At 37.0% G+C, this 24,514-nt stretch overlaps 1 protein-coding gene across 1 annotated transcript; it reads right to left on the bottom strand.

The window, feature by feature from the left end:
- Nucleotides 1-4,002: 4,002 nt before the first annotated feature.
- Nucleotides 4,003-24,177, bottom strand: LOC139724243 (nose resistant to fluoxetine protein 6-like). The gene is made up of 15 exons (XM_071635390.1): nucleotides 23,961-24,177; nucleotides 22,567-22,718; nucleotides 20,059-20,140; nucleotides 19,456-19,558; nucleotides 18,980-19,218; nucleotides 17,973-18,155; nucleotides 16,656-16,749; nucleotides 15,865-15,957; nucleotides 13,169-13,328; nucleotides 9,314-9,393; nucleotides 8,151-8,252; nucleotides 7,296-7,446; nucleotides 5,864-6,050; nucleotides 4,673-4,815; nucleotides 4,003-4,131 (listed from the first exon to the last, which is right to left on the bottom strand). Exons 1-15 carry the CDS (start codon nucleotides 24,175-24,177, stop codon nucleotides 4,003-4,005), a joined length of 2,115 nt encoding a protein of 704 aa, XP_071491491.1.
- Nucleotides 24,178-24,514: the final 337 nt, after the last annotated feature.

Here is a 24,514-nt window from a genome sequence, read left to right as displayed (position 1 = left end):
TTCAAGTCCCCAAATTGTGGTCTACATACATGTATCTTTATATAGATTGTACTTATTCAGTAAAAAAAAAAAAAAAAAAAAAAAAAAAAAACAATGTCAAAAGAAACCTACCTGTCTGGAGGATTTTGTTAACGGGAGTTGCCTGTAACATGTTAATATTTGTCCTTATCACTTATAATGTGCACTTCATGTATTTCAGTGACTTTCTTTGAGAAATTTGGTCCACTGTTCTTGACATCTGCTTGTTTTGTTCTTGGCAGTTACCTACAACATGGTTGATACATGAGAAGTGCACACATACTACAGTGCATCTCCGTTATAACGAACACAGTTATCACAAAATTCTGGTTACAATAAAGTAAAAATTCAGTCTGCAACAGTATCCACTCTATGCATTTTATTGTGTGTGTGTGTGTGTGTGTGTGTGTTTGTGTTTGTGTTTGTTTTTGCTAAGTTGTAACGCAGAGACTCCAAATCTCCTGCTTGAGATTTAATTTCTCCTGCCTTGGCTCTGTGTCTCTCGCTTGTATGGTTTTGTAGATTCCAGTCAGTTTCATAATACACATACATGCATAGCATTGGCACATGATATATGAAATGAAGTTTTATTTAGCCAAAATATATGATTTGGTTCATTGAATTATTACTTACTTAGTGCCATCGTATGTTGAAAATAAGCCTGAGATAGCACGAGAGAGAGCATCTATAGAACCCTATATAATGACCCATGGGACTTCGCGCTTCGTTCACATCAACTTGGAGTCTCCCGTTTGCTAGGGGTTTCAGGGGGGAGAATATCGAGATCAGAAGGTGCTTGGGGTTGGAGTCTCTGTATAACGTAATATATACTAACATTGCTGGTCCCGAGACTTTGTTATAACGAGAGTTCACTGTAAAGAGGTTATCCTAGATGTATCTGTGCGAGGGATCATTCACTACATTACACACACCTTCATTTCTAGAAAGTAGAGAAACTACATACACACATTCAAAGAAAAGCAAATATACAGTGACAAAACATGTTGGAGATTGCAATACAAGTGGAAGTATTTATTTCAATGGAATTATGACACAAGATTGCCCATCGTTCTGAAAAATGGCCTTAAAAATGGCCTCATGTAAAAGCCTTGGCTCAAAAGTGGATTTATATAATGATATCTGTATCTTCGTACAATACGTATTGAGGACGGGCTGATTTTGCTACAACACACATTTTTCATAGACCCCTCCCTAAGCATTTGTATGCTTGGGACTTGTCCTCAATGGGTTAACATAAAATATCACAAGTGCAGTCTTGGTAATCATCTCAAATGTTGATGAATAATTGCAGATTTGTGAAAACTTACACTAAATAATGTTATACAGAAGAGAATTTCCTTCAAAATGAAATGTTATTATTTCCTCTTTTTTTGGCATGAGCAACTTCATAACTCTAAATAGTTTGGCACATACATTTGTGAAAGAAAAGTAATATAGATCCTTATGATTTCAGTACCATGTCATTGCATCATATAAAAACAGTATTGATCTTAACATACTTGTATTTCACTCTATATAGCTATTTGCTCTATGTATTACTCATTATAGGTATAAAAATTTCATGCAAAATACTTCAACTTCCTTTTACTAGGAACAAGCTATGTGTATAAGGTTTAGTCCTCACATGGCATGACATAAAACACTGACTAATCACGTGCCACACATCTTACAAGTTACACATAACACATACACATACACTGGAATACACACACATTTAACACCTGAATACCTGGTATAACACAGACCTGATTTTATGATGCAATTTCGTTATGTTACCCATTGGGTTACTACTGATGGCTGCTACAACAACCCCTGTTTGCATGAAAACATGTATGAGGTACTAAAACTTGAATGCATGTACAGTATCTCTTTTAAAGATTTGAAGAGACTTAAAACCCTGCAGAGCTGGGGTGTCTTTAAATGGGGATCAAATATACATACCAATATATTAGGTGCAGTAATAAACTGAATTGATAGATACAAGTTGAATTTTGTATCATGAAGAGAAATAGCAATTATAATAGTATTCATCTACCATTGAATTTAAGTGTCTACAGGACAATTCATTGAATAGTAACATGCCAGTTCAAATAGCAATTATAATAGTATTCATCTACCATTGAATTTAAGTGTCTACAGGACAATTCATTGAACAGTAACATGCCAGTTCAGTGCAGTCCTGTTCATGGTTAGAATGAAATTCCAGCTACAACGAAGTATAAAGTCAGGCCACAACATCTACTCTATGTATTTTTACTTTTAATTTGTTTGGTTATACGGTATTTTGATATAACAAAAGAAAACTGCCAGTCTTGAGGACTTCGTTTTAACAGGAGTCCACTGTATTTCTGAGAACCAAATGGTGATAACTTTTGATATACTGTACGAGCTGAAATTTTCGCGGTGGTTTTATTTTCACAAATTTCGCGAATCGCCTTTGAACCGCAAAAATAACAACATGGAAAAATAACAACACACAAATAACTAAGTTCAGTTAGACCCTCGCAACCGCGAAATTAACAACGCGCGAAAATGTCCTCCAAGTAGCAATTCGCGAAAATATCTGTACGCAAAAATTTCAGCTCGTACAGTAACAGGGAAAATAAGTGAAAAGTAAAGGGCTTTTAGAGAATGTAGAATGTTCTGTTTTCAGCTAGAAATGTTATCTACAAGTACATAAGATAATGGGAATTACATATAATGGTTTTATGATACTGTAATCATTGTTACACTGGATATAACTGCAATGTCTTGTACTCTATCCTCCTGTTTTTATTTAAAAAAAAACAAATACAATGGTAGTTTTGTTACCTGGTGTTGCAGTCACTCTTTTACAAACAAATTCAGCATACATCTTGTAAGGTGAGTTAGCCTCTAGATAGCCTTGTGGAATTTCAGTCATGGTACACTATGCATTTGTCACACTTTATTTTACCAATCAAACCACATCATTCATTCTGTACACTGAGGTACTTTTTAATTAAATTCCTACATTTACAGTGTACAACAATAAACATCCATGTCCTATATTCAAAAAGTTTTTCTACAATAGTACAATCACAAGGTTGGTCAGCTGCATTCACCAAAGTGGAGTCATCAAATGGCATATAACCTTTTGCATATTAATCTTTTCATATGTGGGCAGTATAGATGAAGAATATAATGAGAAAGACAATGCCCACATTTTATGGCATGCATTTCTAATGGGAATACGGCTTCCCATTGTACAGGCAAACCCCATTGAAACAAGCTAGTGAGTACCATAAGATTTTGTGAATTTTCTCATCATAACGAAAAGTTGTTAACGTAGGCAAACTGATCTTGGAAAAGAATGACAGTTTTTATCAGAAAAAAACCCTCTCCTCCTAAAGAAAATTTACTGAGATTTTCCTGTATTCAAGTCTTGTATTTCAGTCTTGTTTTCCACAAATAACTGCAAAGAATGTTCAAGAAATGTTGGCGAAACATATAAATACTCTTCAATGTCAAACTTCACTCTAGTACAAAAAAAAAATGTTGGAAATGAGTATATATTACATTCAATACACACATTCTAATGATCACAGATTTTTTTGTTAGTCAAACTTTGCATTACAAACAAATGCCATCACAAATTTTCAAAACTAGCACTGTCAAATCAATTCTATCAATAAAGCAATATATAAATTTTACATGACACACACAGCAGTAGGCAATTCGAACATGGTCCACCATTTCCATGACTCATCTCTACATTTACTAAGGTGGCAATACAGATACCAAGGAGATATATTCATAAAGGAAAATTGAGATGGCAGGAAAATTGCAGAAAAGTGATCAATTCTGAATCGAGGATAGGAGAGATAATCGACCAGTGAATATAGAAACGAGTTGCAAAAAGCAATGATTAATGATTATTGCATGCCAATTCTGTTGTCCAATATGTCATCCATCTATTCATTCCATGGACAAGCTGCGATGGCTTTAGTTTGCTTTCTTCTGGCCAGAGGGAATAATCATCTTTTCCAGGTTTGCCATCGGGAACTCGATGAACAGGCCCATCAGCACTGCTCCACAGTACGCCATGACAAATATTCCTGTGAATTCAAAGGCCTGCAAAGGGGGGGGGGGGGGGGGGGTAGAGAAAAGATACAGTAAGATGATTACTAAGCATTTATAGAGAAAATGGAGCACAATATTGAGAATGAGATGAAAGCAGGATTTTTTTTTTCAAGGAAAAAAGAACTGAGACACTACCAGCAGCATAACATTTACATCATAGAAATTAAAGACACACGAAAATAATGACTCTGATCCCAATATAAATGTGACGCACACATACATATTTCTCTGTTCAATGCAGTACTCAAAGATCACGAATATCACCACTCGCAAAATCATTGGGAAGTCCCGATTGGCAAAAATTTAGACTCGCTAAATATATGGCATATACAGTATATTACATAATATCACATAATATCTTTACACACTTAATTATTTGGCCATAACAAATTTTGATATAATGAAAGAAAACTGCCTACATCACATTCAAAAAACATTCTAACTTCATCATGACCCACACACACACACACAATGATACCAGAGGTACAGATATCTGCGGCTTGCTTCCAACAGAAGACTGCCATCTTCTTACCAGCGTGTACATGGAGATGTAGTAGGTGTTACGGTAATTGAACTGGAAGGCTGATATGATGATGGGATGGAGGAGGTACGCTCCGTAGGTGACCCGACTCATTGGTATCCACAGCTCCCAGGACAGGAAATCATTCACCCATCCTGTGAAAGGTTGCAATGAATGTATGAAAGCCTCTTGGTGTAACAGTTATGAATACAGAAATAGATATGGCACTGTAAAGCACCATAAGTCTAGAGACCGATTCTGAAGTGTAATAGAACATATCGAGTGAATTACATACAAATGCAGTCACATACAAAAGTGAAAAGGCGAAAGGAGGGATAGCAATACATGTACATGTTAAACAAGTGTTTTCCAAAATAAGATGCAAATATATAATATATTACTTTTGATTCCTTTCAAATGTTTGCATGGAGCCTGCCCACTCAGATTTATCCTCGGTATAGAAGAGCATCCCTGAGAGATGGGGCTGCAGAAATAAAAGCCATTTCTCCAAGAGCCAAGATAGTTCTTTGGACTATTAATCATTTACAATATCACAAGAGCGGAGATTTCTGCCAGGAACATATTCTGAGACAGCAAGGCTTTGCAAGTATTGTGGAGTCAAAGAACTTGCCATGCTAGCCATGAGTGGAGCATAATTTTAAACTATAGATCCTCATGATCAAAAATATTTCAGATTACACAATGTATGAGACAAAGACCTATGCGATCTTGACATTTTGGGATTAAAGCATGTTTTTACCATCCTTGGGAGAAATGTTGAGATAAAGTAGGATCTTTTCTGGACAGCATTTAACTCCAAGAAAGAATATATGGGGTATCATATAGCCATTCACCACTTAAGTGGTTGGTCTTTGAAGCAAAAACTAATTAATAAGTAAAGCAAATTATATTGTGACCTGTTGCATTCTGAAACATTTATATTTTAAGGGTGAATAACCTAGCATAATCCTCCTGTGAATTTTACAGAATGTTACATCAGGAGAAAATAGTTTTGAGATAGGATAAAGAATAACAGTTCATCCTTGCTTGTTCATATGCCCAACAAACCGTCAAAGTACAAGACAAAATAAGGAAGAAGTAGAACATAATGATGATCATTATTGTGCAGACTGCAGACCCAATTATGAGAGATTGTGAAATAATGGCCTATGAGGAGATATGAGAAGATGGGAGGATACACACCTGCATAGCCAAACCTGCAGGCAAAGACCACCCAGCAGAGGCAGGCTGACCAGCCCAGCCTACACAGGGCCATGTAGGCAGCACTGCCTGACACTGTGGCTGGGTGGTTGTGGAAGTACCCGTACAGCCCGTACACCAGCGCCAGACCAAGTGCTGTAGCAGCCATCCAGCCTACCACCACCAGTATCTGTCGTGGGGTAAAGAGGTGCATGAACTATCAGACTAAAATCCTATCTTTTAAACACAATGCCATCCAGAGATTTACCACGTTAGGCCATAAATCCAACACCTTCAGCTCGATATAAATTTTGCTGTAGTGAATGCATACAATCCAAAATGAATCAAAGAGTATCTACCATTTAAAATTTAAAAACTATTCCATCCAATATGATGTACTAAATGTCCTCTTGCCAACTCCCCCCCCCCAAAAAAAAAGAACAAAAGAACAAAAAAAGACAGCTTTCCTTTTCACAGAAAACCACCCATTTCACACCCAAGCTACCGTCCTACTTGTTAGAAGAGACAATTTATCTACCTCTACAAGGGAACAACATTTTGTATCAATTTGTCTAACTTATGAAACACATTGATTACTCATTATCACTATTTTTCTGTTTGCATCTTTGTCCAGTTTTAAAATTAATTCAACTGGGAATAAAACTGAAACAAATAATCTTAAAATATTACCGGTAGCATAAAACATACATTGCATGTGAAGTCTGGAAAAAGTCAGACAATTCATTCAAAACTTGTGAAATTTTAAAGTTTCAGTATAGCCATTGCTGGATAAAGAGACAACAGCAATTTGTGGTACACTGTCACAGTTGGACAACAATATAAAGAATATATAAAGCGAGTTGAACATTCTTTCATTTTTCTAGCACAATAAAAGAGGACTTGGCTTACTGTACCTCTTTAAGGAGGCATGGGGGAAAATCAGATACAGTGTACTTCATTGCTATGTTCTACTAAATACATATCATCACTGGGGCGACAAGACCTCATATCTACAAAATGTCAAATGTTAGGAGAGCCAAAAAACATGGCGGCCAAAGCACTGTAGCGAATGGGAGAGCCTTTCCTTTGACATGCCGTGGTGGCTTCATTTTTGTAGTAGGACAGTTGGGATTTGGCCAGGACATCACTAAACTCATTATTTGACCATTAACACAAAAAAGTCATTTTCACCAAAATTTCATATACAAGGTCTTGTCACCCCAGCGACAATATGTCTGCATTTACTCAATCCACTTAATGTTTGGGTTTCTCTCGCAACAACCATGCAGTGCTCAGTTTCTGTCAGTGTTTAATAACTCTGGTAAATATAAAAATCAATTTGTCTCGATGCTTTTGTTCCGGTTTCTCTGCATCGTTGATCTTAAGAATTGTGTCGATGTGAAGCTTGATAAACTGCTACCCACTGTATACGTACGGGGTGAAGCTTCAGATCCCTGTTTCTGAACTTCTCCAGGAAGTATCCCATTGCCATGCCGACCAGATAGGGGGCGATGCGGCAGTACGGCTTGTCGTAGATCGTCGTCTGGAATGGATGCTGCATGTTGAGATGTGGATTGAGTTCATCCCTGTGGAGAACAGCATAAGCAGCCATAAGTGCTCAGCAATAATGAGCTGTTTCTTTGATACAAACAAAGCCCGATGAATTAGCTACATAACCCCCAAGTCTGTCTATATCAAGATGATTTTGTTGTTGTTGTCCTATTACTTTTGAACCACAGTACATCATATATCACATTTTGACTATCACAGATCATTTGCAGAGTATATGAGTGGAAAAGACTGAACATAGAATCCACTCCTCAGACAGTTACTCTGAATACATGCAATGCAAAATGGTGAAAGAGGTAATTCTCTTGAAGTATAGAGACCATCAAAATGACCAGCAATTTCTATCCTGATATCCCACTGCTATGACAACCTAGCTGTATTGTTTCACGACTATTCAGAAAATACACCATTTTATATGTCGTATAGAAAGGAAAGCAGAGCATGTAGTAATTTTTCTGATCATTCATACAAGGGGAAAAAATCTTCTGTAATGGAGAAGATCTATGTCTACGTATAAATCTAAATCCAAACACCTGACTGTATCCATCATTTCACAAATTTTCCATCAATCACATCAATGCCAGTACTAGGTCCTTCTTCTGAAACTTAAATGCACACCAGTAGCTAATGATATATACAAAAAACTAGCGGAAAATATATACACGCTATATATATGCTGAGCTTCCTAAAAGAAATAAGACCAGTGTTTGGGATGTCTTACATCAGGACGGCTTCATAGCGGTAGACTGCCATGATGATACCTGTGACGATGACACTGACTGCAGAGAGGGCCGCCAGACAGAGGAACCCCAGGATTGGCTTCCTAATGGTCAAAGGATAATGTAGCAGAGAAAATATATTGACAGAAGTGAATCAAACAGTATTCTGTAATAAAGCTGGAGAAGTAATGGTGGTGGTGGTGATGAGGGTGATGTGGTAGAGATAATTATGGAGGTAGTGGTGTAGTATAGCAATAGTGGCAGTGGTGATGGTGTGGTAGTGATGGTGCTGGTGCTGGTGGCGATGTGGTGAGGGTGATGGCGGGATTGGTGATGTGGTGGTAGTGATGGTTATGGTGTAGTGACGGTGATGGTGGAGGTGGTGGTGGTAGTGGTGGTAATGATGATGGTGGAGGTAGTGATGATGGAGGTGGTGATGGTGATGTGGTGGTGATGATGGTGGAAATGGTGAAGCAGTGGTAGTGGTGGTGTGGTAGTGATGGTGGTGGTAAAGGTGGTGATGATGGTGGTGGCAGTGGTGATGTGGTGATGGTGATGGTGTGGTATTGATGGTGGTGGTGGTGTAGTAGTGGTGATGGTGGTGGTGGTGTAGTAGTGGTGATGGTGGTGGTGGAAGTGGTGATGGTGTGGTAGTGATAGTGTGGTGGAGGTGGTGATGGTGGTGATGGTGGTGTGGTGGTGGTGGTAGTGGTGATGATGATGGTGGTAGTGGTGCTGTGATCGATGGTAGTGATGGTGATGGTGTGGTAGTGATGGTGGTGGTGGTGGTGGTGGTAGAGGTGGTAGTGCAGTCATAGTGTTGATGGTGGTAGAGGTAGTAAGGTAGTATAGTGTTGATGGTGGTGGTGATGGTGGTAGCAATGGTGATAGTAGTGGTGTGGTAGCAACAATGCATGGTGATGATGGTGATGGTGCTAATGAAGTGGTGATGGTGGTGTTGGGGGTTTTATTGGAACATCCCCATCTCTAAAAAGCAGGTGTTGTTCAACAGTGTACAGTTCCCAGAATTGTACTTTTATTAGTTTCATTAAGTGATAGATTACGTCACTGTCATTAAGAATGATTCAAAAGAGAGATTTGCCCAAAGTCCATGCTTGCCAAGTAACCAAATGAATCTTTAAAAAGATTAAGGAGAAAACCTCACCGATAGAGGAGAATCAGGAGAAAGGGGCTGATGATGAAGAACTGCATATCATTGGCCAGATACCACACCCAACCTATACACTGGACAGTGAAATAACATATCGTTAGTTGCACTAGTTATGACAGTCACATGTACATTAATGCAGTCATGTTTGAAAGCATATGTGTAGTGTAGGATGGACTTTATGAACGAGTTACATAAGTGTGCAGACCCAGAGATTTGATGCATATACAGCATTCATGAAAAGTTGGCAAGTCAGGAAAAAGCTCAAAGGAATGTACACAAAGATTTCAAGCTGCATTTGGAATCTTAACGGACGCAAATGTGGGTATAAACTTGGATATATCATGAAAGGACTATCTGTGTGTGGGAATGTCTTCGTGTGGTCATTACAATATTTGCATTTCTATTTTATGAAGACGAAAACAATGACTGACCTTTAGATGCTGCACATCAAAATGAAAATATTTTATGTATCTTTTTAAAGGGGGATGCTATTTGGATTGTAGAGGATATCTTCCAAATTGTGTCTTATCATTTATTCATTGAAATGATGTAAATTTGTATATAAAATCCATGAGATTTTGTTGTAACAACTTTCAAGCATCAATGCTTCTTTCATTTTTCATGTCCTTAACACCTAGTATTTTTGACACTTTTAAGGTGATTTTTCTCATAACATGTGTGAAATACGTACATACCTTGCTAAAGAGGAAATTTAGTGATTCATCAATTATCTTTACTGCATGACGCTTACATTACGATTGAGGTAGAAAAGATACAGAGAACTTCATAGAACAGGAATGTTGGATAAGTCTAGCAAGCATGATCCTATTATGTGTTATCTAAGGTAGATGTTGACATGGGAGCTTTACAATGAGTGCGGTTTCTGGGACTCCTTCCTGTGATGTTCTCTCGGTTTTTTAAACCTATTAGGGGTAAAGAATACAGGACACTAACTGTTTGCCACACAAGAACTGCATAATTACTCAGCAGCATGATATGCAGGTGGGAATGAGCAACAGTGCATGGTGATGTTCCCATACATAATTGAATGCCTGCCAAAGCATTTATATTCAAGTTAAAAAAAAAAAAAAAATGTCTGTGTGTGTGTGGGGGGGGGGGGGGTTGCTAGGGAGTCTAAGAAAGAGAAAATGATAGTGACTGAAAATAATAGACTAACATGAAATGAGAATAGAATTCACAGCTGAAGAACAGGCTGTGCAGTACCAACTACATGTAACTATCACCAATACATCATTAATGAACCACTGTGAAAATATTGACCAACTCACATCACGGGTATAAAGTGAATTGATGAGAAAAGCTCACAGGGTGCAAACATGTTGATCAAAATGTTGATGAAATATTCGATTTACACAGGAATCTTGGTTGAAGGTGAGCTGATTGGCAAACAATTGGGTGAGTATATTAAAAATACACATAAATGGCATAGAAAGGCAGTCATTATAAAGTAAAGCTACACATGCAGGCACATTCAGATCACGCAAGAATTATCTCAGTAAATTGGGTTGGTATTTCACTGAATGAGGTATGCTACTCTAGGAATGCACTTGTGTGTTTGTGTGTGTCCTGAATGTGCATTTGTGGCTATCGTGTTGCTGCAAGCATATTTGGTATCCGGACGGTGCAATATGTGTGCTGGCTAACTGCATTCATGCATGCACCTCAATTATTGCGCTGTTTTGGTGTGTACTGCAACCCTGCTATATAACAAGAAAATAGATGGCAATATTATGCCCAGGTAAGCTTTGTATCAAGAGTACAATGGGGCTGCTTTGCGCATGTGATGTTGAGTGCTTTATTGCAAACTATCACAATAACATTCAATGTCGTGGCAGTATAAAAAAGTAAGAGGTGAAGCACCACCTGTTGGACACGACAGGGACAGTGTAAAAACCAATTAAGCATGATGAGTTACTAGAACCCAAACTTGATGGACTGAGTCTTGATTGATATCTATGTTTTACCAAACCGTTACCACAGCATAATAGGATAAGAAACTCACAACAATGCTATTTCAAGATATGATACATGTAGGTTAAATGTTACAGTAATTATTGGGTTGATTTGTTCAGTACTCCACTACATCACACAAAGTTTGAAGAGAGAAAGAATGAATATGACGTTAATGAGCATACAGTATTCTCAAGAAGATGAATATTAATTTTGGACAGAAGACAGACAAATAGACTTTCTTTGAGATAAAAATTCATTAGCACTTTCACTTGGTCTCCCACCTAACCATGAAATCTATCAGTGCAAGAATCCCGTGTCTTTTAGGAAAGCCCAAATGAAAGAACCTGTAAAGAGATATTTAAGAAGACAGAGGCAAAAGTCAACAGATCTATTTTATGGAAACACACAATTTAAGAAAAGCAAGATTCTAGGAGAATGTAGTTAACTGTGCAAGAGACATAGATGAGAATGAATGGAAAATGTGTACTGGTACTTTAGTATGGTGTAGTTAAAGGATTTATGAAACTCCCTTAACACCAATAAATTAACTCTTACTGTGTTTCATTCCACAATCTGGTGACTTGCATTCTTTCTTTCACTCAGCACAGATGTCCTGCAACCAACTGAAGATTGATAAGGATCATGTAATCCTTCTCATAATAGCTCTATCACTAAGGTCCTTATGAAGTGATTGTGGCATTGTAACGATATGGTGAGCTGCAATCTAGAAATTACCCAGAGGTGAAATCACAGGACTATTAGCTGACTCTTACTAAAGCAGTCAAGCAAGATATATTCAAGTATCATCTTGTACAGGGCATGTTGAAAGAAAACTACTAGTAATGTCATGCCAACTTTGTAATTCTGATCAAAGCTGACAAAGCATGCATTTTTGGAGGGGACTGCACTAAAGCATTGATGGTTTGTGAAATGTTTTCTACTCATGGAGCTACAGCATCTTTTGATAGTGAATATCATTAGTGACATGAGCTTTTGCTGCTAATGAGAAAAGCTACAGCAGCAAAATGGCAGAACAATTGAATTGCTTCTGAAACAAAAACAACACAATACAGATTTCTCAGATAGAATGCTGTAAGAAATCATTGCATACACATGTAAGTTGTTGACTGTCACCAAAACACATATGATATCACATAGCATACCTCTAAATGGGTGGAAAACCGCCTTGGAAAAGTATTAATAAAAAAAAAAAAAAAAAAAAAAAAATAAATAAATATATATATATATATATACAATGTATATTTGATGAGGTTCTCAGCATACTTTATTGGCACATAACAGAATTTGTCCAACCAGTTTATATAGTTTTAGATAACTGAACAGCTCTCAGGAACAGAAGGCCTTCATCCATACACACAGAAAACAGGAATCTAACAAGTATTTTGCCAGTCAAAATGTTTACCCCTTTCTGCGCCAAAGACTGAACAACAGTGTACTGTATACAATAGGTGCCTACTATAGGGTTGTTTTGTTTTGTTTTTTGTTTTTTTGCCAATCTGCACTCGGCATACAAAGGTACTGTAAAAGTTGAAATTTTCAGTGTGGAAATTATCGCTCATTTCATGCAACAAGACACAACCACAATAATAAAAACATGCAAATATTTTTGCATGCCGCATATTCCACTGATAAATGTCTTTATTCCGCGGAATTAAAAACAAGCAAATTTCATCTCACCAAGCTAAGTGAGAAAAACAACTTGCACGAAAATAACCACTTTTACAGTATACCTTACTTAATCTCCTTGGGCAATATGGTCATTTGCAATGTCAATAGGATTTAAGATGGCAGTCCTGTCAGGGTAAAAGGACTAAACATCTGACTGAAGAACCATATGGTTTTATTCCAACTTACCCCATCGGGGCCAACTATGTTGTTGATGTAGAGAATGTTAGTCCACCAGTACTTAGGACAGTAAACATCTTGGGCCTGGACCTGCCAGATTGGTCCACTGCCCAGGTGGGGTTTTATGTACATCTGAATCAGCATGGTCATGATCAGTGCTGGGGTCAGTCTGAAACAAGTAACAGTCAAGGAGGTTAATGAGTGACTTCTTGTTAAACCTAATCAGCCCCCAAAACCAGGTCCCAGTTTCATAAAACTTGTTATCAATAACAAGTTACAATAGTTGTCATAATAAGCTACTGAAATCCTTGCATCTGATTGGCTGAAAGCAAATTTGTCATAGAAATGTGGCAGTTGTTACTGATATCAAGTTTTATGAAATGGGACCCACATTTTTGCATTTTCGTTCTGTATAGTGTAGGCCTTTTCAGTTTACCTTTATGCTTCATTATAATTACTTCATAAGGCAGAATTTAAAATCTAAAAAGTAATGAGAAGCGTTTGCTGTTCAGCGGGATTATTTTTTTTCTGATGTTGAGTTGTCACTGCCAACATATCAGATTCTTTAACTTGCAACACATGTTAAAAAACAATCATAGCTTGTGTTTTTCTCTCAAGTTGAAAATGTTGTTACAAAGATTCACTTTTGGTTTTGTGAAGATTTAAGGAATTCATCAAGTTCTATCCAATCTTCCTGTGATATAGAATAAGTGGTGCATTTTAGATGTGGCAATTTGAAAATGTCAAGATGATCACTTCTGTAGCTACCTCCCCCCCCCCCCCCTCCAACTCAGCAGGTAAATTTTGATACTAAATCTCTCTCTCTTGAAACAAGGCAAGTGCCAAATTGTGTCTCGCCCATTCGCGTACAAGGAATTAATATTTTTTATAACTCCCAGAAGTTAATTGACCTGCTTATGACCTTTGACCTTGTGGTGACCTTCAACAACCCAAGGGACATTTACCATCCAAGTTTGGTCACAAACGGACAAAGGGATCAAAAGTAATGAGCCATAATCGAAACGCGCCATAAAAACTTAACATTGGGCCCTAAAAATTTGTTGACCCCTTTCTGTGACCTTTGACCTTGTGATGACCTTAAACTCCCCAAGGGACATCTACCGTCCAAGTTTGGTCACAAACAGACATAGGAATCAAAAGTTATGAGCCACAATCAAAACGGGCCTTAAAAACATAACATTGGGCCCTAAAAGTTTGTTGACCCCTGTCTGTGACCTTTGACCTTGTGACGACCTTCACCTCCCCAAGGGACATCTTCCATCCAAGTTTGGTCACAAACAAACACAGGGATCAAAAGTTACGAGCCACAAACGAAATGCGCCCTAAAACCTTAACATTGGGCCCTTAAAGTTCGTTGACCCCTGTCTGTGACCTTTGACCTTGTGGTTACCTTCAACTTCCCAAGAGACATCTACCATCACCCAAGTTTGATTGCCATTGTAGCAACATGTGCTGAGTTACGTGTGATAAGAGAGTCTTGCAAGTAAACTTTAACGTATGACCTCAAATGACCTTTGACCTTATCATGTGACCTCTCACGGCACCATAACATGAAGGTATCCCCAGTGCATCCATCACCCAAGTTTGATTGCCATTGTAGCAACATGTGTCGAGTTATGTGTGATAAGAGAGTCTTACAAGTAAACTTTAACGTATGACCTCAAATGACCTTTGACCTTATCCTGTGACCTCCAACAGCACCATAACATGAAGGTACCCCCAGTGCATCTATGACCCAAGTAAGGTTGTAATCCAAGCAACTTATGTGAAGTTATTTGTCAAAAGAGAGTCTTGCAGGTAAACTTTAACATAGAAAAAAGAGTCTTGCACATACTCTTTAATATATGACCTCAAATGACCTTTGACATCATCACATGACCTCCGACAACACCATAACATGAAGATACCCCTAGTGCTTCTATCACCCAAGTGTGGCTGCCATTGCTGTAACAGTTGCCAAGTTATGCATCATAAGAGAGTCTGGCAGGTAAACTTTAACATTTGTGACGGACGACGGACGGACGACGGACGGACGCCATTTGGATCCCTTAGTCTCGCCTTCACCTCCGGTGGGCGAGACAAAAACAAACAAACAAAAGAAACACTTTGGAAAGGTTACTCTGGGAGCGTATATAGTGGAACCACATTTAAAATCATTTATTAGCGTAATATATCTCTACCTTTTAAAATCTCATTCTCATTGCAACATTGTAACTAAGGGATCTATATATATATATATATATATATATACATATATATATATATACTGTAAGGCAAGATATTTTTGCGTGATGCAAACTTCTTGCAAATTGGAGCAGACAGTCCTTTTTGCGATGTAAAATATTTACAAATTGCCACTGGCATTCAATGCATATAGTGCAGATAAGAACTTTCACATGCATTTTAAATCTACAAATCTTGGCTCCTGTGAAATTTGCAAAATTAGAATGCACACAAACATTTCTGGTTTTACAGAATATATTCAGCTGATGTAGTTGTTGAATCAAGAAGGTTATCATGTACACCTAGAATTCCCTCCATCTCTTTTTTTTAAATGAAAAGAATTTCACATCTAATGATGAAAGCAAATTATGTTCAGAATTTCAAAAAAAAAAAACACAACACATGATGCAGCGCATGTTAGTAGCAGCATCATTCTAATCTGCCCTCTTCCAAACGCTCACCTCCAGTAACGATGAACATAAAACCAAAGCCAGGGAATGTGTCCATTGGTCTTGGCCATTCTCCCTAGCGTCAGGTAAGCCACAAGTAAGCCACTGAGAACAACAGAGACACAGGGCACCAAACAGACCATTAGGTTTAGCATGCATTGCAGTCTTTGAGTTATAAAAGTGTCCATAAAAAAAGCACTGACATGAACATGTTGAAAATATCACTATACCCACATCTTAAAGCTAAAATGAAATGCATAAAAAGTCTTTTACCTTTAAATTACTTTATACAAAATGACCATCATAATTCTTTGTCAATTTCTCTCAATTTCTCTTCTCTTTATCTATGTCGAAAATCATTGGAAAGAGTTGCAGAGTATAAATAGAGAAATTATTTAACAAAATCATCATTTATTTCCTATATTCTTTGCCTTATGAAAAGAAAAGATGCCCTCAGATCCATACAATTTGCAACAAGGATATCTTTTTTTTTTCTTTTCCTGGCATATAAGGACAACAGCAATCCATCAGAGCAAAAGATGATCAATTAGAGCGGGCTGTATAATATGACTTCACTGATCTCGAAAAGAACAAATTCAATGTATGATACACTACTCTCGCAGTACTATGTTTACTGGTGAAGTCAGACTTGTAAAGTTGTTCACATAACATTTTCTAACCCATAGAGGATGGGCTGATTTTGCTACAACATGCATTTCCCATAGAAACTTGCTGAAATATACTCGGGACCTGTCCTCAACAGGTTAATGCAATGTGAATTGCAATATCTGAGAATGGATTACCTGAGAAAAAAGAATGAATCCACCGAGAAGAAAGCGTTATCAATTGCTTGGAAGCCAAAGCTGAAAACTGCATTCACCACAGTTTGAGGGTTACCTGTTTGGAAAGAGATAACACCATTCTCTTATTGAGCAAACAAGCATAGATCTTCTCAACCAGATAATCCTACAAAAATCATGATATCGTACCTCTGGGGTGGTATTCTAAAATCCTTCCTAGGAAGAAATTTCTTCCTAAGTCAGGATTTTTTTTCCGAAGTAGTATTCTGAAAATCTTCCTAAGTTTCTTCCTGAGTGTCTTTGTAACTTTTTTCCTAAACTTTGGAAGAAATTTGGAAGATATGCAAATAAGGATGAGATATGCAAATTTCTGACTTAAAATTTAAGAAGAAGTTGGTATTCTAGAATGCACTTAGGATAGAATTTTAGGAAGATATTTAGAAAAGCCCTACCAATATATTTAACCCTACGTTATTTAACACGCGATTGTCATTGGTTGGTTCCTTTTGATACAGCATTTTGTATTGGCTTGAGAAAGGACATGGATGGGGAAAAGGATGGCCTAATATGCATTAAGAAATTCCTTGGAAGAAATTTCAGAATACCAATTCTGTCTTTCCTAGGCACTTCCTAAGTTTCTGACTTAGGAAAAAACTTAGGAAGAAACTTAGGAAGATTTTCAGAATACCACCCCTGGCCTGTACTTTCTATCACATTGAAGACCGATGTGGAAATAAAATGGTCCCCAAACTACACACATACAAACATGAGACAGAAAATTATCTCAATGTTCAAGCAAACTTGAAGTTATCTTAATTGATAATGACACAGGACTCCTTGATATGCAAGGTGCTCTTCTGTCAAGTTTCCATGAGCAAAATTGTTTATTTTGACAACTTTGGACTTTTTCAAATTAAAGCAAAATTGGCTGTCATGACTTGGATGCTACTGATTCATATTGACATTATGCACTACATAATCATGCATTGAAGAATTGCCACGCAATGATTTTTCTGGGTCACTTAGTTGTTTGTATACATCAACCTGGTTTGAGGAAAAAAAGCAATATTTAAAAGCGGTATTTATAAATTTTGGTGGCAGGTTGACTGGTCAATCACTTTATACAATTCAAAATGTATCACGTCTCAATAGATGAAAATACACATCTTTTCAGTGCCAAGGTGACTTGTCCCACAAGTGAAAATCATTAAAATGCTTTAAAAAAAATCTCTTTAATGCCATATGACACTGGAATTAAATCTACAAAGGTCATTGTCAGACAAGACAAACAAAGAAATTCAAGCAAGGGGGAACTCTCACCGACGATGGATGTGCCAAGGACGAAAGATGTTGTGTGACCCAAAATGACCCATGACATACTGATGACCCTAATCCCATTCAGACAGCTGATACTGCTATCGGAGGTCTTGGCATTCATAAGCTTAGACAGGTTGAGGTTGACGGCAAAGCTTAGCAGAAACTGATGCCACGCCCGGGCGCATTCTTCAAGAAGAGCACAAATTTTTAAAAAAGAAATGTCATAAGTGCTGTCAATTTGAGATACAATGAGTAAACAAAATTCCAATGGATAGCAATGTGTCTCTCAACACTTCAAAAAAACTCTCATGAAAGTTGCATAGAATTAATGTGAAAGAGTCAAAGGATATTTTACAGCACTGGAAGATATTACCACTGTTATCTTCCAGCCCTTATTTTTGGAAAATACGCACTCAAAATGGCAATGCAGGACATGTACATGATGTCATGATTACATGTAACTGTTGTCATTCTTTATCATACATATTTCTGCAACAACAAAAAATCTTTTAGCTTGCCCAAGTTACAATGAATGAAGTGTTTACTTTGGTTTATCTTGCTAGGGTTCTTGCTATGATTGAAACTGGGAAAATAATGTTATTCTGATGTATTATGTCATGACATAGTCGATTCTAACAATATTACTTTCATGAGTTGACTAATATTCACTAAATTGAGTATCGGTCACTAGCATTAACATACATGTAGCATAGCATTAACTTTAATAGCTCTATCACTTCTGCTTCTAGAGAAGGAGATTTGCAAAAGTTTCCCCAATTTGAAGACTTTTTCTCCCTTATTCGCACAAATACATATTTTACCACCTGGCAATAATATCTGCCACGTGTGGTTTAAATTATCTTTTTTTTTATGGCAAGAACAAGATGAGAATGTAGATACGGAATAAAATGAATAATACAAGGAATGATCACAATAGCTCTCTTGAGCCTTTGGCATAGGTGAGCGAAAAAAATTCTCAGTGGAGTGGGGTAAAATTTGTGTCCTTGCACCTGTTGGTACTTCCTTCTGTTCCACCTGTTCGGGCACTCCCAGGTCGGCATCGCTACCAGGACTGAACTCTGCGCCGGAGTCTGTCGCCCTCTGGTGTACGTTGGTGCCAGAAGTCCCAGCGCGGTGATTGATGACGACTTTCTGGGATGTGGCCGTGGGTTTGTAATCAACCGACTTCAGTGTCTTATCCAGCAGGGCACCCATTATCATCAATAAACCAATGAGTCCCAACAATAGTCTGTGGGAAACAGTAGAGTTTAATAGTGAGTCAAAATCTTCTCAAAATTTGGACATTCCCAACCTATATGTATGACAAATATAATATGCAAATATCTTTTTTTTTAGAATATGAAAACGTATGGCACAGATACATCAAACACAATATATTCAGACCTGTCAGGAAATACATATCAGGGGACTGTTAAAGTATGAAAATAGTGAGTTGCCATGGTTTTTTTCCCCTTACATCACTTACACTGTTACAATGAAACCACCGTCATACGGAGCAGGCGGATCTTCTGCACACACCACATTTGTAGCAGTCACAACAGATATATTGAAGGGGGCTTGCACTTTAGCTGCAAAAAAAAAAGGAAAGAAAAAGGAAATGAAAAATACAAAAAACACAAAATTAAAATGGTCCTTTCCATACAGCATACAGCATTGAACATATTCACATCTCAGATATGTACAAGGATGATTTCAACAAAAGGAGCAATATTTCACATACAAGATTATATAACAAGGACATTATTAGAAAGCCAGTAGCCTGAGGGTTGTTATTTGCTTTACAAAGATACAGAACATATTGTATAATTATATACATTTTTTAAGTGTCTTGAGCACCGAAAGGTGGACCTGTGCTCAAAATAGCTACTATTATCATTATTAAAAGATGAATATTAATCAGAATGAAAGTAGACATAATGATACCTGGCACTAAATTCATGAAGAAAAAATAAAACAAAACAAAACAAACTATACATTTTTAAATAAAGTTAGATAGGACAAGATTATATCTAGTTCAGATAGGGTTCACGACAAATTACCTGAACCTTTTAAAAGACATTCAACTCACCTAGAAGGTAATCCAGAGATGACAGTACATCCAAATTGGAGCAAGATTCCGGAATGCACAGACCCCAAGAAACCACTGAAGCCTGAACAGAAAAGCACAAATACGACATGTTGTAATTGAAAGATCAACATTAAAAATAAACAAACAAAAACAGAACAAATGACCACAATATACAACAATGTATAACACAGGAAATCAAACCTACAGGTGTAAACTATCCTTCTGTCATATTTCTTGTCGATTCCAAACCTCATTTTTCTCTCACTTTCTTTCTCTCTTCCCTTGCAATTACTACAGTGGAAAGGCTTTTAAAGGACAAGTCGACCTTTATAGACATGTGGATTGAGTGAATGCAACAATATCATTAGTTCAAAAGTTATAAATTTTTGAAGTTTCTGCTAAGTCAGGGCTGGATAGGAAGACTACTACAGCTTGTGATGTCTTATGTGTATACAACAATGTAAAAACAAACATAAAGAAAATTCAGTGTATTTTCACTTTTCTAGCGTAATAAAACAAAGCCTGACTTGCCTCTTTGTGAAGGCAGGTGGAATAATGGTACCCTTAACATATGTCAGCGACAAGTTGAGGAAATCATTTTTTCAAGAAATAAAAATTTGTGATATTCTCTTTATATTCTTTTTATATCGTTGTATACAAATGACATCATACACTCTATTAGTCTTCTCATCCAGCAGTGACTGTGCAGACACTTTAAAAATTCATTACTTGTCAAGATGGATTGTCCAATTTTCCCCAAACTTTCATTGATGTGTTCTAATAATATTGCTGCAATCACTCATTCCACATGTATATGCAGGTGAACTTGTCCTATAATGGCAAAGGCTATCACTGTGTATGAGCCAAAGTTGTGTTTGTATGTGTATGTTTGTGTATTTACACCGATGATAATATGTACTGTAAAAGTGGATATATTTTCGTAACTTTTCCACTCGGCTGGGTAACAAGAGTTTTGCATGCTTTTAATTCTGTGAATTGAGACATGAACTATACTGGAACAAATAGCAAGCAAAAATATTCACATGCTTTCATTTTGTGATATGGTTTCTGGTAGCGTGAAAAACGCAAAAATCTTCACTTTTACAGTAGGTACATGTGTGCTTATTTGTCTGTCTGTATGCTAATACATATATGTACTAGTATGTATGTACATGTATGTAGGTTGGAAGAATTAGCATGCTGTGTATGATGTATGTGTGATACGATGTATGAATGTATATTTTCGTAAAGTTTCACTCTTGATAAAATGATTAACTCACTTCTGTACTCAACTGTATACTTTTGAATCCTCTGAATGCTCGATCAGTTGTAGATTTTTTTTTTTTTTTGGGGGGGGGAGATAATTTCTTGTTGAAACATTAGCAATTAGCTATGCACTCACAGACACACACACACACACAATTTCTCTCACACACACAAACACCCTACAAGTTGTGTGCTCAGGGAAGATGGTGTACATTTGTGTACATTTCTGACACCATACAAACAACCACATGGTGATCATGCCACTAAAGGGAAGGTCATATGATCATATCACCTCTAACAATAGCAAGGGTTAAAGTCCGTAGGGGCGAATTTGGCAATTTCATGCAAGTCAAAATGCAGCTCATAAATTGTGAGATATCTGGTAGTGTGTCTGCTATAAACTTAACCTGTTGAGGACGAGTCCCGAGTATACTCGGGCAGGTGTGTATGGGAAATGTGTGTTGTGGCAAAATCAGTCTGTCCTCAGTGGGTTATGATGCATAATGGCAAGGAGACAAATGCCAGCTGCTGTTTGCAAGCAACTGATGTATCATTCAAACTCTTTTCTTCAAAGGCATTTGTATATTGCAGTTTAAAGGGAGCGTATAGTTGTGGTGGTTGAGACCTAACTTCAGGTCTCTAATTAATATTTTTGGTGACATAATGAGAAACCTCTTGTGAAATGTGAAAGAACATATAATTCCAAGGGGGATTCAACATTCATTTGATGAAAATCGGTTTTGAAATGGCAGAGATATCCAAAAAAGAGCATTCCTAATAGAAAGTGGGACTCACCCTTCATTAGGATCGCTTTGTTTTACCGGTACTTTTTTGGGTGGCTCAGCGATTCCAAAACCCATTTTCATCTAATAAACTTTGAATTCCTCTTAAAATGGTATGCTCTGTACTATTTCATAAGTATTTTCTTGGTATCTCACAAAAAGTTAAAAGTCCAATTCTTGTCTCCACCAATACTAATCAATCCCTACCCTGTTCTACAAACCAAATAAAAATTCATTTACAAACAGCAACACACACACAAAAAACACTTATCTAGATGTAAACTTAACGCCAAAAATAAGTTTTGATCCCAAATCATAGCTGTATTTCATATTCAAGTTTAAGCAAATGGTTATTTAATTCAAGGACATATATATCTGATTTCCTCAAAGAAATTAGATATAGATCTAACAGTTACAGGAACACAAAATGCAATAGTATACAGAACATTCCACAACTCACCACTTGTGGAACAGGCACTGTTATATTCTTGAGCCTGAGTGTGCTCAGACAGTACCGAAATCCTTCCATGGCAGAGCACTCGTCAAAGTGTCCGAGCCAGGCGAAGTTTCCTACCACAAACCCGGCAGCTGGCTTACCGATTGAGTCGACAACTGGACAAATGAACACAGAAGGCCCTACTTGAACACATTTCTTTTTTGTTTTTTGTTTTTTTTTTGTGGACAAAGTTCTGTACATCTAATACAACCTACGATCATTTGATACAAGAGTTTATAGATATCATCTTCCAGTCACTACAATGAGTAAGAAACAGAGGCACATAAAATAATGAGCAATACCACACAACAGATATTTTTGTTGCATAATTTCTTTTAAAGGGATTGTATAGTTTTGGTTGAGATGGAGATTCAGGTTTTGACTGTTTGCGAGATCTTTACAAACTACTTGTATGAAATATTAAAGAGCTTACATTTCTAAAAAGGAATTAGGAGTTTACTTGATAAAAATAAGTTTTAAAATGGCTGAGATATCCAAAAACAAATAGTACTTATAAAAGGTGCATTTCATCCTTTATTAGGACCACTTTGTTTTACTTTGTTTTGGGATATCTCTGCCATTTCAAAACCAATTTTCACCAAACAAACTTTCGATTCTTCTTAGAATTGTATGCTCTTTAATATTTCATAAAAATGGTTTCTAGTTATCTCACAAAAAGTTCAATCTGAATACCCATCTCAACCAAAACTATACCATCCCTTTAACGGGACAGGAATCACACTTGGAGGAAAACAGTACACATATATACAGTATTACATTGTATATTGGTACTTTTTTAAACGATATTGACTGTTAGCTGGAGACACTTTGAACAAGGGTATTTTTCTTTTTCTTACATCTTTAAAGAGAATAACAGAATCAATGTCACAATATTTGAATGCATGTCAGTTGGTTTCTACTATAGATTGAACACTTATGTTTTGACAAGATTGTTCCAATGACATACTTCTTATAATGAAGCTGTTTCACACGTTTTATGCGCTCTGGGCCAACATCAACAGAAGCCAGGATTATATGAAGAGTTTGTTTGCAAATAGTGATAAGTCCATATTTGCCAAATGGAGATATTTGCGATTAAAGGTCAAGAAAAATAAAGAGAATAATAAGAAAATTTGTGCTTCTTTTGACCATAACTTCAAAAATATACCTTTATATGTAGTGACCAATATATCATTTAAAAGGTATAATTTTGTACATTATGACAGAGATCGTACTTCAAAATCTTCAAAAATGGACTTATCGGTTTTTGCAAACAAACCCTTCATATACATTTCCATGTTGAGATAGATGTAATTCTGAGATAAAAAGATATATTATGTGATATTGAACAGGGTTACCTTTCACGAGGTTTTCAGTGCCCATTTGAAACATTTCCTGCAGGTCTGTTTGACACTGGGAGGACACACTGCCCTTGACGTATGGCCGGAGGGAGAGGTGGTCTCCGGTCATTATATCAATAGCCATCCTAGGGGGCAGCAGGGCCGACGTATCATGGATGGACAAGCAGAGTATGCAGAGGATGGCAGATGTAGGTGTTGCAAATTTGAGGTCCATGTTGCTTGTTACAACTTTGATCAAATTCTGTTGTAATGACAAAAGTCGATATAACTTGTACAGACAGCCCATGCAATATGTACAGCACATTATCAGCTATTGTTCTATAGCTATACGCAGTGTCTTTTACTGTTTTGCCTTTTTATCAAACAATACAGTCCAATATTCAAGTGAATGAGGCTTATAGGCCTACATTTGAAAGTGACATATTAGGACTTCATAAAGTTCTGGTAACTGCATGTATTTGCAAATCAATCAGCTATAGTTAGTAATATGATACAAGCGGTAGTTCAGAATACCCCTGATATCAACTAACTATAGCTGACTATATTCACAT

This window comes from Diadema antillarum, unplaced genomic scaffold (assembly GCF_040938485.1).
Source record: "Diadema antillarum isolate AM-2024a unplaced genomic scaffold, OU_Dant_1.0 scf00000015, whole genome shotgun sequence".
Classification (NCBI taxonomy): Eukaryota; Metazoa; Echinodermata; class Echinoidea; order Diadematoida; family Diadematidae; genus Diadema; species Diadema antillarum.
This window is presented reverse-complemented; position numbering and strand designations above follow the sequence as displayed.